Here is a 19,503-nt window from a genome sequence, read left to right on the forward strand (position 1 = left end):
CCTGACCTATGCTTGACTGACCCCTACATGGAACTGACACTCTTGTAGGCCTTATATGAAGGATTGTGCACCGTTTTGCAGTGGCGGTGGAAGGTAAGTTTGGATGGGGGTGCAAAGTTTTCTCAAGGGGCCCCTGTGGAAGTTTTGGGCCCCCTTCATTTTTTTAGTAATTATTATTGATTTATGAAGAACGAAGATTTTAGAAAATTATCCCCACACACACAAGTTCTGTAAAAGGTTTGAAATTGCAGTGTACCTACCTATGTAACGAAATTCGTTCCTACCCCGTCCTCCACCTCCCTCTGTACCTACTTACTGCCCAGCCCCCTCGCCCACTTACAATATCCTTATATGGTCCTCACTCCTCACCTGCGACGCCTGTCCTTGCCCGCTTCTGATTGGTGCTATGATATGACGTACATCTGTATGTCTGACGTGTATATGTGACGTATGTGTGTGTGTGTCGTGAACTCGGCCGGTGCCGCGCGGTAGGGCACTTCGGTCTTAGAGTCGCAGCCGGGCACTTCTGTCTTTACTGCTCGGCGGATCAGTCTGTCTTCGGACCTTGGCAAAGTCAATTTGTTTGTTATCTTGTGTTTCTGTGACCGTGAATTGAATACAGGCCCAACTTTGTATTTTACATTCTGTTTATTATTGGAATCGGTTTGTTGAACGGCAAGAACAACTACGGTCCTACAAATCTAGACTATCACAAACAAGAATTTGCTTATTAATACTTGTATTCTGCTACAAATGGTGCCGTGACCCGGATCTAATAAAAACTCAAGAATTGAAATTGGTTCCGCAAGAAATTGCTCTAAAAGTCTACGAACAGTAAGCTGTCACTCTGTCCTATCTTTTCCGTGAACGTCTTCGCCCACATTTTCGCTTTCGATTGCTCAACTGTTATTGTGCCTGTGTACATTTGTGTAATTTTTGCATTGTTTGACTGTTACCTACGTGGATGTTTTCGTGTGTCAACTGAACTGTATCTTGTTGTGCAATTCATTGTCTGCAATATGGCTGAGAAAACCGCCACAAAAGTGAAACCGAGTAATTTGAAGGTGGGTGATATAGTGTATTTGGAGTACCCAACTGAAAACACTCAGTCTCTAAAGTCACCTCCAGATCGGAAACCTTGTTATCGAATAGTCAAAGTTTTGAGTGACGCTACGTTTGTCATAAAAGGTCAACTTTCCGGAGGAACAAAGGTAGTCGAGGCACATGATCTGACGTTCGCTCACCCCAACGCTGCAGAAAAATGTTAAAGACAAACCGCATCAAACAGCCCCTTTTACATGGCCACTGACCTCAAAATTACATCATGATGACCGAGCAGAATTCAGATCAGGAATCGGATACGGACGGATTTGAGCTTGGTGGAATGGTGTGGATTTGGAAAAGGAGAAAATGACTGCATACTAATCCCAGTGTGACTGAACCCAGTGCGAAAGAACTGTGCCTTGCAAGTTTTTGATAAGTATGGAGCAGTTATGGAGATTTTAGGCTAGCATGCCTAAACCTTGACGTTCGGCCTTAGTGCCCTTGGATTGATTGTGGAATAGGATTTGTAGATTATGTGGACAATAGGCTAGTATGCCAAAATATTGTCATTGGGCCGTAATGCCCATCTGTCGAGGACTACGATTTGTAGGTTTAGGCTAGTGTGCCTAAACGTGGTAGTCGTGTTGAGGATTTTATATGTGTCCCGGTTTGTATGCCGAAGACAACGTAATCGCGTTACAACGTTGTATTGTGTTTAATGATATGCCGACTCTGGCTAGTATGCCGCAGCCATTTATTTGTTGTTCATTTTACGTTCGGTCAGTGAACCGTTCAATTGTTCGTGTACTAACCTCATGTTTGCGAAACGTTAATAGTTGTTTGTGTGTGTTCCAGAGATGTGGGCGAGACCGTTCTTCCTGACATTCCTGTTCTATCTGACATCTCCGACAACGGCAAACGTTCTCTTCCTGCCCCGAGGCCATCTCTACGCTTCGTATGACCACTGGACTCTTCACATCCCCATCGAAACCAGGACATCATGGACGTTTGTATTGAAGCTGGAGCATCATGTGAAGCTCTTTAAAAGTAAAGTCAGTAGTATATTTGCAGAGCACCGCCAACAATTGCGAAGTGACCAGGCAACTCAGCTTTTTACTAAGTTTAATCAGGATGTAAGAGTTCTCGACCATGAAATGAATGTTGGGTCAAATGTACTTGTTGATCTTTCGGAAACTGATGTTTCACTCCCCGAAGCAGTAAACTTCATTCCCCCACTTCAGGACAAAAGTGTCCATTTGTCTAACTTGAAGAAACATATTCAGCAGATTCGAGTACGCAATGCTCAGCATAATAAAAACTGTCGTTATCCCCGCCATCTCGGTCACAACGTGTATTGTGGTTGTGTTAGTGCTATTAACTGTTCTATACGTCCGATGTCGTGTGTTTAAACCCATTATGATCCGACCCCAGAAAGTATCCGCTCAAAATCCTGCCCCTGACAGCGTTATTGTTGAAGAAGCTGAGCTCCGGGAGCGCGCCGCCCAGTTCAGCTGAGCGCGCCGCCCTGTGCGGACGCGAGCGCTGCTCGCTCCTTCCCTTGTTCATCTGCCTTGTGCCTTGTGTTAGTGCGAAGAGAGAGTGAGAACGTGAAGAGTCCAAAGTGAGGCTAACGATTGCAACCACAGGCGGCACTGAGTGCTACCTTGCACCCGACATCGGGTTTAACATACCTGGACTGTGACAATGCATCGTGACATCGCGCGGCTGCTGGTCCTGCTCGCGGTCGTTCGGGTGTTCTCACTCGCCTGCGTTCGTCACCTTCACCGGCGGTGGGGTCACCGCGTCACCGTGAGCTGGACCGGTCACTGCGTCAGCGCATCACACAGAGACGATCGGCGGCGCCGCGGCCGCCTGGCCTGCCTGCGGTGGCTCCTCTCCTTTGCCGGGCTGCTCCTCCGCTCCCGCCAGCTGGCCGCGGCTGTCCGTCCGTTCGGCTGGACGCCGTCGCCCCCGGCGGTGTGACCCGACTCGCCCTGCGGCCCGGGACGCTCCGGGCCGACCCTCCTGGTGTCTCGCCGCCGACCTGTGCTCGGTCACCTGGCCCGTTACCGGCGGGCGGCGGTGGGGAGGCTCGGGAGCCGCGGCGGGGCCGGGACGGCGGCCGGCGGCCTCAGCGGCGCGGGGCTCGGGGACGGAGGCGCCGGTCGGGACCGCAGCATACGTCGGCCAGCTCGGGCTTGGTGATCGGCTCGCTCAACATTCAGTCACTGCGTCCCAAGCTGACAGAACTGTCAGACGTACTTCACCGCCAGAAGTATGATGTAATGCTACTGTCAGAAACTTGGCTCAGGCCAGCAGTGCCAAACCGATTATTGGTTCTCCCCGGCTACTCCATCCACCGTGTGGACCGTCCCGACGGGCGGGGATACGGAGGCGTGGCGATCGCTGCCAGGGAGGACCTGTCCGTGACGCCACTGAAACCGGCCTCGGAGCGCCCGCCGGACAGCCGTCTGGAGTCCGTCTGGTCGCTGCTGAAGACCGACCGCGGCCGACAGCTGCTGCTGTGCTCCGTTTACCGACCACCCAGATACACGGCGGCGGCGCTCGACGCCGACTTCAGAGACCTGGAACATCAACTACAGAGTGTCGTCCTCAGTCACCCGACGGTGCAGGTGCTGATCTGCGGTGACCTCAACTGCGATCTGTTGAAAAGCGCACCAGCTCCTGCTCGTACTCGACTCGAGACGTTCTTATCTGAGTATTCACTATATCAGCTTGTGACCACACCCACTTTTACTTTTGGCTCTCTAATTGATATTTGTATAACGACCTGTCGCGGCCTTGTCACACAATGCTGTACGACTTTTTGCCATTTTAGCCCGCACCATATCGTTCATGCTACCATCATTTTACCTCGCAACCGCCGCAGACCGGTAGTTACACAATCTTGACGTTTGAAAAACTTGGATCACCGAGCTTATCTTACCGATTTGTATTTAGCCGACTGGAGCAGCGTCTTTTACTCTGAGACTGTCACTGAGAAATGGGACGCCTTCACATCTACATTCTTACCTATACTGGACAGCCACGCGCCGCTCCGCTCGGTGCGAGTGAGGGACCCTGCCGCCCCTCCGCTCTCGGCTGACACCAGGGACCTGATGTCTCGCCGCCGCTCTGCCTTACGCCTCGTCGGGAGGGGCTCGGCCGAGTACCGGGAGCTGAACCGCGCCGTCCGCTCAGCCATCCGCCGTGACACCCGTGAGAGCATAGAGGCCAGGATCAGTGAGCGGGGGCCACAATCTGTTTGGCGCAGCCTGCAGTGCGTGGTTGGCGGTAAACGCTCCGGTACACCGGTGCTGCCCCAGCTGACCAGCGAGGAGCTGAACCACTTTTTCGTGTCCGTCGGACCGCGAGTGGCCGCTGAGGTGGCGAACCGGGGCCGGGGCGCGAGTGGTCCAGTACCCTGTCGTCTTCCACGTGTCGGTGCCTGTGGTTTTAGCGTCTCACCTATCGATATAGACACTTTGACCTGTACACTGTTGAGCATGCGCAACTCGTCCGCCTGTGGTGCAGATGGTATTTGTGTACGAGTACTGAAGGCCGCGTTCCCCGCCGTCGGCGAGATCATCCTACACATCATCAACACCTGTCTGATCCGAGCCGATTATCCTTCATCCTGGAAACACTCTATCGTTCATCCTATTTTCAAAAAAAGGTGACCCTTCCGACCCTTCTAACTTCCGTCCTATATCCATAATTCCCATCATATCCAAATTCGTTGAACGCATCGTTCAGCGGCAGTTCTTCCACTACCTGTCTTCAAATTACCTCCTGTCATCTAACCAGCACGGCTTCCGCCCACACCACTCGACGGAGACCGCGCTGGTGTCGGTCTCCGACCACATCCTCACAGCCGCTGACGGCGGGGAGATCACCCTCATGTGCTTGATCGACCTCAGCAAATGTTTTGACGTTGTAGACCACCGAATACTTTTAAACAAACTACGGCTGCACGGCGTTGACACCGAGTGGTTTGAAGCATATCTCTGCGGCCACACACAAAGTGTCTCACTCCGTAATGCCGCGGGTGCCGAAAATGTTTCACAGCCGCTGCCCAACTCCATGGGAGTCTTCCAGGGGTCGGCGCTCGGGCCGCTACTTTTCACGGTGTTCGCGAATGACATGTCGGCATACGCTGAAGGTGCTGCGGTGGTCCAATACGCTGACGACACCCAGGTGCTGATCTCAGGTAAAAAGAACGAACTACAAACGCTCATCTCTAACTTAGAGACATCTCTGGCCTCTTTAGATCAATGGTTTACCGCAAACGCCCTTAAGGTGAACGCGGGTAAAACGGAGCTGATTGTTTTTGGATGCCGTCAAAATCTCCGCCACTTGCCAAAATTTACTGTTAAATTCTGTGAAACCAGACTTGTTCCCTCTGATCAAGTCAAGAACCTTGGAGTACTTTTCGACAAACACCTCACCTGGGACAGCCACGTGGATGCCGTCAGCCGCCGCTGCACGGGGACTCTCCTAGGTCTCTCCCATGCCCGCCACTTAGTACCCCGTGGCATTATTACTATGCTCGTGTCAGCCCTGGTGCTTTCGCAGGTCCGCTACTGCATCTCTGTCTACGGCAATGGGTCAAAAAAGAACGCAGCAAAAAATTCAAAAGATTTTGAACTTCTCCGCTAAAGTCATTTTCGGCAGGCGAAAATTTGACCACGCTGCGGACCTGCGGAAGCAGCTGGGCTGGCTGGACGTGCAGCAGCTGGCAGACCATAGTACGATCTGTCTCACCCACAAAGTGTTCCGAAGTGGAGAGCCGAAATCGCTGGCAACTGTCCTCCGTCCGAACGCGGCAGTACGACACCGTACTACCAGGCAGGACGGTCTGCTGCACGTGCCGCGCTTCAGAACCGAGACCGGCAGACGACGCTTTTGTACCAGAGCGCCAACACTATATAACCAGCTGCCACCGGTCGTGACTGCTCTCGACGGACAGCGCTTCCGCCGGGCGCTGAAGCGCTTCCTTGCCCGTGGTTGTACCAACTGACATGTCTATTGACGTACGAGTGTGTTTGTATGCCTGATTTAAATGCCGACCTTTTAATGCATCGCTCACCTTGTTGACTCAGAGCCGTAAAAGCCACTGTTGCTGTGGAGTGCTCTTCAAATGAAATACAATACAATACAATACAAATGTCAAGTGTAGCTCCAAATATCAAGCCCCGGGAGAAACTCACGGACCCAAGTCCCTCGTGCTTACAATGGTTAAAACCGTTTCCGACCCTCGCTTCTCAGAAATCCGCAGATGTCTGATACAAATATTTTCCAGAGGAGTTCTTTCTCCGCAGCAGAGGTATACCAGTAGCGGCGCTCCCACACTGTTGTTGTTGTTGTTCCCTCCACTTCAGTGAAGTGTAGCCTGTCGGCTCTGGGCGCCTCTGGCGGCCGCCGCCAGGGCCGCCACCACGGCGGTCTCCCGGACCTCCTCCGGTTCCGGGTGAATGGTGTAACATGTTCTTGTTCTCGTTCCCATCAGGGCGGGGCAGCGGAGGAGGACATGGTCCGGCTTGTCCGGCTCCTCTCGGCACAGGGGGCACCATGACTCTCGACATTCGTCTCTGTTGCACCCCTGGCATCCGCCTGGGATCGGAGATGGGGAGCGTCCGATTCTGTGCAGGTAGGACCGGGCACCAGATCAGTGCCCGGCCCTCAGCTGGTGGACATCCACCGCGCTGGACCGCTCCAAGCCGGTAACTCGGGGCGGTAGGCGGTCGCCCATCACGGACCGGAACCACCCGGCTGGCCAGTTCTTGATGGTAGCCTCTCTGGCGGCTCTGGCTACTGCTCGGCAGATGGTCCTGGTGTCGACGGGGATGTCCTCCTGTGGTAGCTCCGCCGCTTCCTTTGCCATGGCGTCTGCCCGCTCGTTGCCTTCGATCCCGCAGTGGGAAGGCACCCACTGGGCGTGAATCGGGCGGTGACCCTCCCGGGACAGACGCGAAAACGCCCGCCAGATCCTGACGCCTAGCGGTGACGTCTGCGCGGTTGGCCCCGCCCGGAGGGTAGCCAGGGAGGCCATACTGTCCGTGCAGATCACGATGGGGATGTCACGGTCTCGTGGGTTGTCGAGCAGGTGCTCAAACCCGGACGCCAGGGCGAGCATCTCTGCTCGGTAGCTGGAGCAGTGTCGACCGGCCGGTGTCTTCAGGTCTTCCTCCTCCCCGTCCGACCAGATGACCACAGCTCCAGAACCTCCGTCCTTGACGCCACCCTCCACGGAGCCGTCTGTCCACAACCAGGTTGCTCTCTGTGGCAGAGTGGCAAGATGACGGGTGGCAGCCCGTATCTTCTCTCCCTCTGTCGCACCGGTTCGTAGCGGCCCCACGTCCAGGCAGAATGTGACGTTTCCTCCGCGCTCCCACGGCGGGATGCGAGGAGGCAGCACCGGTTCGATTGGTGCGGTGACCTCCACCTCAGCCAGCATCTGGCGGCCCAGCGTTCGCCACCCCCGCACAGAAGACAGCCGCGAGGGCGCCGAGGCCTCAGCTGTCCTGCACAGGGGGTCGGTCGGCGGTAACGCCAGGGCACGGTCCAGTAGCCGAGCGGCGAGGACCTTCTTCCGTTCTTCCATAGGGGTCAGCCCCGCCTCCGCCATCACCGCGTGTGTCGGCGTGGAGCGGGGGCATCCGGTGACGATCCGCGCGGCCGCCCTCATCTCGCGCTCAATGAGCTCGGCGTGAGATGGCGCAGCCGCTGGCAGCCATGCAGCGGCAGCGTGCTCCAGCGCTCCCACACTCGGTCGAGCCGCCGCCGGTGCTAGTCAGCGCCACTGAGATCGGGCCGCCCCGCATCGGACACCCAACGTCCGGGCGCCCCAATAAAACTACGCTGACGCGTGGTCTGGTCAGCCCGACACCGGACGGACGACCCACAACAAGACGCGAGACGTGGGAACGTCAGTGTGTCAACATCTGACTGTAACGAAGTAACTTCCCTGTCCTCTCAATTAGCCTCCTTGCCGACCGCCCCGCTTTAATTCCTAATATGGTAATCCTTTCATGATTGGCCCCGAGATATGACGTACATGTATGACGTGTAGCATTGTGCGCCGGCCGAGCCGTGGCCGGGCCGGAGCGGGCAGAGCCCCCGGGATTCGACTGTCGGGCCTGGTCACTTGCGGCCACACTTTTGCTAACCTCTTTTGGCTAAAGGCAATAAAAGCCAGAAGGAACATCTTCTTTTAAAACACAACGCGAGAATTCAGGATTTATTTTGACTATCACGAGCGCAAAGGTTACAAATTGGCGCCGTGAGACCCGGATACGTCGGGACTACAAGCCTCGTCTTCAAATTCTTCTTCTTCATTCTTCATCAACATTAACGGTACGTCATCTTCTACTACTACTCGTCAGTCATCAGTCAGTCGGTTTTCTTTCCTATTTTCCGTTAAACTAATTCGATCACATCTCTTTATTGTTTTGTGTTGCAACTTTGCATTTGTTAAATTGTATTTGTTGATTTGTGTGTTGTGTAACCGTATAGTGTTTTGACTAACGTGTTTCGTAATGGCTGCCAAGCCTCAATGCCCATCAACCCAGGCCATCTGGCAACATGCTAGATATCACCCGACCGCGCCTTGCCGACCGCCACAGTCGGTCACAAATGCAAGGCAGGTACCACGCGGTACATCGTGGTACCCATAGACCAAGGACGGACGGCCAATTAGGGCGGGGGGGGGTCCGTCCCTTTACCGGGCCATAGGAGGAAAATTGCTACCAAATGCTGCCAATGTGACGTCACTGGGATGGTCGAAAGCTGATTGGTCGCTGAGATTCAGGCGATGCTGTCAATTCTGGCGCACCGGCGCAGTGTTTTCCAGCCGTTGCGTGTATTGTTATACGGAGTTTGAATATTGTTTATTTGATAATAATATCACTTTTTATGTGTTTGAAGATCGGAAAAGCATATACATAAGTGGCATTCACACACTTGTCGTCTCAGAGATCATGAAGAATGACCAGCTTCAGCAGTTCAGCTCAGGTATTCAATTAATTCAACTGTATAAGCATGAGTATCATAGGCAGATCAGCCACGTTTCAGTTCAACCCGGTTTAACCTTTTTTTTGTCATTTTTGGCTTTCAAAGGGAGCATGATAATCTCATATTAAGTTGTAAAATACCTTAGCATTGTTTAAAACATAATGAGAAGGAGAATGGAGATGGAATAGTTGTAAATTGTTTCGGATCGGAAGTGGTTAGCTTCTATAAATCTTAATGCTTTGTGAAAATAACAACTTATTTGTCAAATTAAATAGTATCAAATAACAAATCAATCTATGCTTACCTCCCAGACTGGAAAAAAAATTCACTCACTGTCAGATGCGTCAGGGCCCAGGGGCTTTCGGGTCTCAAAATTCAGCTCAAGTGATTTCTCACCAAAATTTTGGCACATCTTTTGTGCAAAGTTGAAGCTCATTGTTACTTCTTTTCAATATTAGTTGTTGCCAGATTTTATAATCTGTATCTAAACTTTCAAAATTGAATTTAAAAGGATTTCTGACATGTTTATTACTGAAAATCCCATTCTTGTTTATGTAAATGTTATGTCATTGACATTTGCTAACTAAACAAGCTCATCCTTGTCTAATGTCTATATATTGGTTTCTATTTATACCACCTGTGCTACTACTAATTTCTATTTGTTGAGACTATTTACCTAATGCATTTGCTTCATATGATTTTATACGCAGACGCACCTGTGCATGGAACAGTAATGCCAGACCCAAATTCAAAATAATAATGAAAAATTGTGTTATTTGCTTGTTTCAACTGAATTCTGAGTCAGGCCTGCAATCAATACATAATATAAAATGGTACATGTTTTGAGGCTTCATATCAGCACATAGAAAAGGCAATCGAAGAAAAGGCACCTTTGGGCATTGATTATTTTTGCTTGCCATCGCTTAGTGAACTTTTTCATGTTGTATTGTGTTAATAAACTTGGTAATGTGTTTTGCAGGTCCGGGGCTGGTCCTCTGGCGTGCAGGACGGCGAGGAGTGGCTACCTGCACATAACAACACAATGACTGGCACCGAGCTGAGGGCATAAAATCACATCATATCGACTTCAGCATCTGTCTCCCAGCTTTGGAGACGTCGCCCGACTCCCTGAGTGGCGAGCGCCAGTTTCCGAAAGGAAGTTGAGGAAGGCGACCCGAAAGCACCCGCTGGGCTGCCGACACTCCTGCGCTGCCAGCAGGGCGTGCTGCGCAGTAAAGCCTCGCTGCGTGGTCTGTACGACATCCGACACCGGCACTCAGACGTGCAGTTTCTGATGACATCCCACCTCAGCCAGGGCTGCCCCGAGAATCTGCTAGTGCTGACTGCCTGCTGCTGAGGCCGACCTGCCGACGACCTGCCGGACCTGTCGCCGCCCTGGTGAGCCTGAGCCGCCCTGGGACTTGCCGCCGTGTCTACGCTGCCGCCCTGGTGAAACTGCCGTCGCCCTGCCGAACCTGTCGCCGCCCTGGTGAGCCTGCGGCCGCCCTGGACCTGCTGCCACCCCGGCGGACCTGCCGCCGCGTCTACGCTTCCGCCCTGGTGAAACTGCCGTCGCCCTGCCGGATCTGTCGCCGCCCTGGTAAACCTGCTGCCGACCTGTCGCACCTGCCACCGCCCTGGTGAATCTGCTGCCGACCTGCCTGACCTGTCGCTGCCGTGGTGAACCTGTTACCGACTTGCCGGACCTTTCTCGCCGCCTTGACGAGCTTGGGGAGCCTGTGCTGAGGTGCCACCGCTCTGTTTCACGTGTTATGTTGCCCGGTTCCTGGCTGTCGCGGAGTCAATCGGCACATTGTGTTTGGAGAGGCGACATCTTGTACAACTTTCCGACAGTTCGGAGCATTTTATTGTACCTACTCAAGTCGCAAGAGATTAGGCTTGTGCCTTATTTGTCCTCTACCAATATGTCCAATATGGTTTTTTATAACTACGATTTATGGTATGACATAAACCGGTATATTGTGTACGCATTTGGTTCGTTCCAGTCAGAAGTTTGGAATGTGTACATATACTTGTGTTACGGTACAATTTCGGTTTGTGCAGTTCACACCTCTCTTAATTATGGGGCGAAATAGACGCAAAACCAGGGCTGCGGAGTCGGAGTCAGGGTCGACAGTTCTGACCGGACTCGGAGTCGATTTTGGAAACCGAGTCGGAGTCGGGGTCACCGAAAATCCATCGGCTCCGCCAGGGCTGCGGAGTCGATGGATTTTCGGCGACTCCGACTCCGACTCCGGCTTTAAAAAACCAGCTCCGACTCCGACTCCGGGCAGAATTGTCGACTCCGACCGACTCCAACTCCCGACTCCGACTCCGCAGACCTAGCAGGGCTGCGGAGTCGACATATTTTCGGTGACTCCGACTCCGACTCCGGCTCGGGTTTCTAAAGTCGACTCCGACTCCGACTCCGGTCACAACTGTCGACTCCGACCGACTCCGACTCCGACTCCGCAGCCCTGGCCGCTCCGCAGATCTGGCAGGGCTGCGGAGTCGGAGTTAGAGTCGGTCGGAGTTGATTACCCAGCCCGGAGTCGGAGTCGGAGTTGGTTTTTGGAAGTCGCGGTTGGAGTCAGAGTCACCAGAAATCCATTGACTCCGAAGCCTGGCGCAAAACTATGGCGATTTTCATCTACGAGAGAGCCGCCGATGTGCTGGCCGGATCACCGGCGGGGCGCACGTTGGCTCGGTCCGATCCCAATAATGTCGCCAAATCTTTGGTTCGAGTAACAGCTGGTCCTGATTTGCTTCACTGAGGAAACATCACACCGTTCTGCCTTGCATCGGACATCAAAACTGCACTAAAATCCGCTGAAAACGTATTTAAACGTCCGTCCTCCATAATGGCTACGGACGGCGGCCGGCGAGTTACCATCCCAATGACGTCATTCGGGCCCGGTAGGGGGACGGTAAAAAAAAGCCTGATGACCATACCTGGTTATATGGCCTTGAATTAGGGACTCCGTGTCGGGACTCCGTAGAGAGAGGACGTGTCTGAGCGGGGCGTTTGTGGCGCTTTGCACAGTGACTTTTGTGTGGTTTGTGTGATTGTGGGGGTAGCCTTATTGGATCTTTAGTTTAATCTGGTTATTTTTGTGTTTTGTCTCTTTAGTCTACTTTGGTAATTTCTATTCTCTTCTTTCTTTTTCTCCAGGGAGTGTTCTGTGAGTGGTGAGTTGTGCTTGTGCTGTGGTTGTGCTGTGATTGTGCTTGTGGTTGTGTCTGTCGGTGACTAGTGCTTCGGTTCTCAATTATATCCTATAGTTTCCGTGTTATTAATTTGTCTGTGAGTGATCTGGGAATGGGTGTCACAATGGACGAGGTGAAGGAGCTAGTAGAGAGAGCGGTGAGAGAGGCGACTGACTCACTCCGTGTCGAGTTAGACAAGGTGAAGGAGGAAAATAGCTGCTTGAAGGTAAAAATGATGACCATGGAAAGAGCTTTAGAGAAAAATGAACAGTATAGCAGGAAAACATCTCTGATTCTGAGCGGTAAGACAATTCCTGTTCCCCCATCTGACCGAGTTGAGACCCCAGCCGAAACAAGGACCATCGCAACTAAAGCGATCAAAGACAAACTCAAGGTAGAAATGCAGGGATCTATCGTGGCATGCCACAGACTGAAAAACAAAAAAAGAATCCTTGTCAAGTTCCAGGATCTCTCTGACCGTGATGCTGTTTACCAGGCCAGGTTCGAACAGGAAGGGGAGGGGAACAATAGGATAATTATCCATGAAAACCTCACCGAACCAAGGGCCAACATGATTAGGACTCTGGGTGAACTAAGGGAAAAAAATGTGGTGATGAACTACCATACCAAAAATGGCAACATATTTGCAAGGAACTCTACTGAAAAAAGATATGCAAACATAGAACCATGGTTCTCTGAGACGGAGATTGTCAAGGCAATGGAAGCAGCTCCTTTGAAGCAAACAAGGGGCCCAGGGCAATCTGGCAGTGGACCTGATCGTTTTTTGAGATCCCAGACCCTTGCCAACATCCCAGCTGGACATGTCGCTGGACGTGCTGCAGACCTGAGTGAGTTTGTTGTGGACTCAAAGCGCTCAAAGCGCCAGACCCCAAAGTAGATAGGTATCTACTTATAATACTGATGGCTGATGCTTAAATTCAATTTGGATCTTTCGGTGGGCCGGCTGGTGGAGTGTGCTTGTCCTTTATTCTGTTATCCTAATTGTTGTTACATTTATTTACTTTGATTTATTTTATTTCATCCTTAACTGTTATTATTACATCCTGACTTTATTCCGCTATCAGTTCTAGACCCTAAAACTAGCAGTTCCTTTAAACACTCTGATGAGCTATTTGCTTTTCATCCACCCCAAAGCAACTGCATCACACACTCGCACAAGGGTGCTACTTGTGTTTGACACCACATGATGTCATGACAGTTGACATTTGACACACTGGCTGTAAGTGTGATTCCTCAGATGTGTTGATGACAATGTAATTCACTACATGTGATTTATGATGCACTGTGAGCGCCAGTGTGCTTGACCCGGCAGATGGGTCATTTTAACCTGTTTTAAATGTATGGGTTATGTGTGAGCCACTGGTGCTTCTAAGAGCACCAGTGAGCTTGGCCAGGCAGTGGGCCATTTTTATCTGTTTTAATAAGAATGGGTTATGAATGAGCAAGTGTGATCACTCGTGATTTGCAGATTGCTTGACCTGGCAGAAGGGTCATTTTAACCTGTTTTAATGAGTGAATGGCATGAGTGAGCACCTTTGGCTGCTTGTCTGCACCAGCTGTGCTTGACCCGGCAGATGGGTCATTTTAACCTGTTTTAAATGTATGGGATATGAATGAGCACCTGGCGACACCTGTGCCTAAGTGTTTATGTGAGAAATAGCACATGATATGATACTACATGTTTGTAGTATACATGACAATGGGCGCTGCTGTCCTACATTGAGTACCACTCATGCATACAATATTGACGATATGCACAACCTGTGGCGAATTGACACCACTATATAACACTCAACATAACACAGCACCTTTGATCTGCTTTTCCTTTTATTATGAGAAAGGTCAATTTTTTTCGCCCAGCCTTATCTGTTTCCGTACCCCTAGCTGCTCACCTGCCGGCCTGCCCTAAGCACAATATGGAAAATGGGACAGCCATATATCTATAATACGTATATATGTATTCTAGCTGATGTCATTCTTCCCCTACTCTGATGTCAGCTTCCTTTACCTAGTGGCGGCTTAGTCTTACCTACTGTATGGGCGCTGCTGTCCTCCAGCCACCTTTCACCTGCCAGGTTGCCTGATGCCTATTGGAAGCTGGGACACAACAGTAGCGCCACCTATGTATACGGTGGCGCCGCGTGGTAGAGTGCTGGATCATTTAATACTGTGGATCGGTTTACTTGACAGTTAATTCATCAATTCATCAATATGTAGGCAGCGTGTCATACAGCGAATGGCTGTATTGGTATGAATCTTTTTGTGTTACCTATACTTGCTTTACATCTGTTCATGGATGTTAAACTTACTGACATCCATTCCCAATCAGTGTATCTTTTGTTTTTCCCACCTTTTGTGTGGATCACTGCTAGTTTGCATAGTGTCATATGCAAATAGATCCATATGAACATATTCCACCTCTCCTTAATGACAAAGTCATTGATCCATTCAAAAATATCGGCCCATCAGGGCTCTCGTTTCAACATCAGAGGTTTGAGCAGCTCAGAAATGATTGTCAACATGTTGTATCCTCCAGTCCTGGATCATTCTTACATAAGCACAGCACTGAACTCCTCATCTTACATGTTAACACCAGATCTATCTTAACTAATGATAAGTTCGAGGAATTCCAAACTTTCCTTTACACTACAGGTAAACATTGGAGCATCATTTGCTTATCAGAAACTTGGCTGGACTCAAGCACCGAACAATATAGACATCTAGATGGCTACACATCTATGTTCAACAGTCGCCAAGATAGAACTGGTGGAGGAGTAGCACTATATGTATGCAATGAATGCATAAATTCAACATCTCTCATGCAGCATATCAACATAGCTGGGGCTGAAGCTACATTTGTAGAATGTACTCTGCAGTCCATTAAGTTTATAATTGGGGTAGTGTATAGACCACCAAGAGTTAATTCAACACTATTCATAGAAAAAATGACAGAGGTGTTTGTGTGCTTGCTTGCTTGGCTCACGAACCCCAGGGTGCAGACGCCACCCGTACCAGCCGAGAACTGTATTCAGCGAGCGGGGCGGCGGTGGCCCGGGCGGCCACAGCCCAGACTGCATACGATACCGGCGCCGGCTCAGCGGCGGCTCCAGGCTATAGAGCGGGGTGTGACCACAGCAGCCACCACGATACATCTCCCCCTCTTACGCGTGTGCTAATAAGATCTCCTATAGAAAGCTAAGCTGTACTCCAAGCACAAAGCTGGTTTTCTTAAACCCCGAAAATCCGACCGCTGCGAGTTTTACGAGGGCTAACGTGTACCGGGTCGTCAGCGGGCTGCACTGATGGTGGAGCGGGTGCCAGCGGAGACGTCGCCGGCTCAGGTGACGGCGCAGCTGGCGGAAGCTGCTGTGGTGGTGGTGGCGTCACCACCGGGCGTGGTGCTGCCACGGATGTCGGCGGCACCACCGGAGGTGGCACTGGTGCTGCCCGTTGCCCGGTTCCGTGCTGTGCCGGGACCTGTAACGGAACAGGAGGGATCAGCAGCAGGTGCCGTCGGTTGCGGCGATATTGGCAGCCGCCCAGCTCCACCAGATAGTTGCGTCTGGAGATCCTTTGCGTGACGATGGCGGGCTCCGACCAGCTTCCCTTTTCTGTCTTGATCCGGACTCTGGCGCCGGGCTGCAGCGGAGGCAGGTTGCGGGCGCCTCGCCTCTGATTGACGGTTGACTCCTGTTTCTTCTTTCTCCGCCCATCGCGGAGTTTGGCGTGCCGCCATGCCTTCTTGGCGGGCTGCTGAGCGACGGGGAGACGGGACTGAAGCTCACGTCCCATCAGGAGGCGGGCTGGGGAGTATCCTGTAGCTTCCACAGCCGTTGTCCGGTAGTTCAGGAGAGCGAGGTGAGGATCTTTTTGGCGAAGTATCCACTTTGCGGTCCTCACGGCCCGTTCAGCTGCTCCGTTGGATGATGGCGTGTGCGGGTCAGTGACGCGATGTGTGAAGCCGTACGACGCTGCGAAGTCGGCGAATGAGCTGGAAGTGAACTGCGTTCCTCCGTCTGTTGTCATCAGATCCGGTATCCCCAGTCTGGAGAACAGGCGCTTCAGCCGCTCGATGACTGCGGTGCTTGTGAGGCTGGGCAAGCGTTGAATTTCCAGATACCTGATGAAGAGGTCCACAGTCACGAGCCAGTTGCTGTTGTTGAAGTGGAAAATATCTGCTGCGATGTGAGTCCACGGTCTTGACGGCGTTGGAGTCGTTACCAGTGGCTCAGCGTGCTGGGAGGGCGCGTGCACTTGGCAGAACGCGCAGTGCTCGACGTGGCGCTTCAAGTCGATGCTTATCTTGGGCCACCAGACGGATTCTGCTGCTCGCTGGCGGCACTTGTTGAGCCCGAAGTGACCGTCGTCATGTAGACGGTTGAGCATCTCTTCACGCAGACTAGGCGGTATGATGATGCGGCGGCCGTACATCAGCAGTGTGCCGCTTGTCAGGTAGAGAACGCTGATTTCTCCACGCGCGGCGAAGTAGTCCAGCATGTCGGGGTGCTTTGCTCCCTCCTTCCAGCCAGAGAGAGTCTGCTGAACCACGCGCTGGAGGAGTTCATCTGCCTGTTGAGCCCTGCTGATCTCCACCAGACGCTGCGGTGTGGCGGACAGGTCATCGAAGACCCTCTTGCAGAAGTTGTGGACGTCTTCCTGTAGCACAGCGCCGATCGCATCGTGCTTCTGGAGTGGGTGACGCGAGAGGAAGTCAGGTACCAGGTGCTGCTTCCCTGGAATGAACACCGCTGTTGCGTTGTAACGCATTAGTCGCATGAGCATGCGCTGACACCTGATTGGCGCATCTACGAGATTTTTCGTGTTGATGAGCGGGATCAGTGGCTTGTGATCCAGTTGTAGGTCGAACGACGGCAGTCCAGACAGGAACATGTGCATCTTTTCGCATGTCCAAGTTGCAGCGAGTAGTTCCTTTTCAATCTGGGCCCACCTCGTCTCTGTGTCCGTCAGACTTCTGCTGCAGAATGCGACGGGCTTGAAGCTGGAACCATGCTTCTGAAGGATGCATCCTCCGATTCCGTAGCTGCTTGCGTCTGCGCAGACCACTGTCTCACGCGCTGGGTCGTAGAACGCCAGGACTGGAGCGGACGTGACGGTTGCTTTCACATCATCCAGTGCTTGCTGCTGCTGAGGCGTCCAGTTCCACGCAGCGTCCTTTTTCAGCAGATCGTTGAGGGGCTTTAGGCGCTCCTGGATGTGCGGGACGAACCTGCAGAGGTAGTTGACCACCTCTAGCAGAGACCGGAGCTCTGTGACGTTCTTTGGCTGCTGGAGCTGCTGTATCGCTTCGAGCTTCTCGTCGTCCACGCCGATGCCATTCTTGCTTATCTTCATGCCAAGAAACTTGACCTCGTCCCTTCGGAACTCACATTTCGTCTTGTTCAGCTTGAGGCCAGATTCGTGGATTCTTCTGATGACGGCTTCGAGACGTGCGTCATGGCTGCTTGCATCTCCAAAAACCAGCGTGTCGTCCATGTAGACGATGACTCCAGGCAGTCCATCCAGCATCTCTTGCATCTTTCGCTGGAAGCACTCCGGAGCCAGTGAGATTCCCATCGGCAGGCGCAGGAACCTCTTCCTGCCGAACGGTGTGATGAACGTAGTCATTTTGGAGCTTGCCTCGTCCAACGGGATCTGGTAGAAGCCAGAAGAAGCGTCCAGCTTGGAGAACAGTGTCGCACCGCCCAGCTTGGACGTCAGGTGCTCCAGGGTCGGGATCGGGAAGATCTCACGCTTTACGGCTTGGTTCAGCTTTTTGTAGTCAACTGTGATCCGGACACCACTGTTCTTCGGGACAGGGACGAGCGCGGATACCCAGTCTGTGGGTTCAGTCTCTGGTACGATGATGCCCTGCTCTTCCATTCTCTTCAGCTCCTCCTCCACTGGCTTCATCAGCGGCAGGGGGACGTGTCTTGCTGCGGAGAGGGCGACCGGGACGGCATCCTCGCGTAGCAGGATGCTGATCGGTGCCGTCTTCATGAGACCTGCTTCTCCGAAGACATCTTCATGCACCTCTCCTGTGAACTGGAGAACACCCAGACGCGAGCACGCCGACCGGGAGAGGAGGTTATCTGCTGAGTCCACTACATAGAACACCTCCGACTCTGCTTTGCTTTTGAACATGATTGTCCCATTCAGCTTTCCTTTTACGGTTAGCACGCCACCGACGCTAGTGAGCGTGCTTGAGGCATGCTCAAGGGAGGGCAGGTTCAGTCGCTGGTAGGTTTTCAAAGACAGAATGCTAACGTCGGCACCAGAATCAACTTTGAACGTGACCTCTTGACCGCAGAGACTGACTGTGATTCTCCACGGCGCGCACGCTTTGTCGATTTCACCAACGAAAGCATCATGTGGCGCTAACGGCTCGCTTGATTCTGTACGCTCTATCTGCCTGACGCTAGGTGATCGGCAGACGGCTGCGAAGTGATCCATTTTCTGACAGTTGGAACAAACTTTTCCCTTAGCGGGACAGTCCCTCGGTGAAGCATGCCGCTCTCTCCCGCAATACCTGCATGTTGTTGCAGAGTCGATGTGACGCGCTTGCTGTCTTGGCTGCGTGACAGGTGACTGCTGCTGTCGCCCGTGCTGCTGGCGCCGTTGGTGCTGCTGCTGATGGCCACGCTGGCGCTGACGGGCATGCTGCGGCTGCTGGCGCGGCTGTCCGTACTGCGTCGGTGCTTGAACCCTGTTGACATCAAATGGACCGGAGCTGTCACGGCTGCTTACGATTTCGACGTTACGCATCATAGTAATGACCGTATTCATAGACACTTCTTCCTCGAGCGATTTGAGCTGGATCTTGCGGGACAGCTCCCTGTCGGACATCCCTGATATAAGACGATCCCGGATCCGCTCGTCAGCGTCTGCAAAGCCACAATGCTCGGCGAGAGAGAACAATGCCCTGATATACGATTCGTTGGTCTCGTGTGACCCTTGGCATCGGAGCTCGAAGTTGTGACGTTCTGCAACGAAGTTCCGTCTCGGAATGAAATACTCGTCTAGCTTGCTCTGTACAAAATCAAAATCTTTGCTTTGCTCAGCAGTTAGCTTAAAAGTTGACACGATATGCTCGGCCTGCGGGCCCATGCTATAGATCAACGCAGCTACTTGTACATCACCGTCCTCCTTGTGAAGTCCCGATGCCAGTCGGTAGCGGATGAAGCGATCACGCCACGCCGGCCACTTTTCAGGAGAGGTGAA

General features: G+C 52.4%; 2 protein-coding genes and 1 long non-coding RNA gene across 3 annotated transcripts; 1 reads left to right on the forward strand and 2 right to left on the reverse strand.

The window, feature by feature from the left end:
• Positions 1 to 6,712: 6,712 nt before the first annotated feature.
• LOC122378897 lies at positions 6,713 to 7,732 on the reverse strand. The gene has a single exon (XM_043360538.1). It carries the CDS (start codon positions 7,730 to 7,732, stop codon positions 6,713 to 6,715), a length of 1,020 nt encoding a protein of 339 aa, XP_043216473.1.
• Positions 7,733 to 8,754: 1,022 nt separating this feature from the next.
• LOC122378891 lies at positions 8,755 to 11,044 on the forward strand. The gene is made up of 2 exons (XR_006256098.1): positions 8,755 to 9,057; positions 10,037 to 11,044. It is a non-coding gene; the product is annotated as an uncharacterized LOC122378891 (long non-coding RNA).
• Positions 11,045 to 15,668: 4,624 nt separating this feature from the next.
• Positions 15,669 to 18,426, reverse strand: LOC122378898 (uncharacterized protein K02A2.6-like). Its single transcript, XM_043360539.1, has 3 exons — positions 16,186 to 18,426; positions 15,884 to 16,038; positions 15,669 to 15,762 (listed from the first exon to the last, which is right to left on the reverse strand). Exons 1-3 carry the CDS (start codon positions 18,424 to 18,426, stop codon positions 15,669 to 15,671), a joined length of 2,490 nt encoding a protein of 829 aa, XP_043216474.1.
• Positions 18,427 to 19,503: the final 1,077 nt, after the last annotated feature.

This window comes from Amphibalanus amphitrite, unplaced genomic scaffold, assembly GCF_019059575.1.
Source record: "Amphibalanus amphitrite isolate SeventyFive unplaced genomic scaffold, NRLGWU_Aamphi_draft 000067F_arrow, whole genome shotgun sequence".
Classification (NCBI taxonomy): Eukaryota; Metazoa; Arthropoda; class Thecostraca; order Balanomorpha; family Balanidae; genus Amphibalanus; species Amphibalanus amphitrite.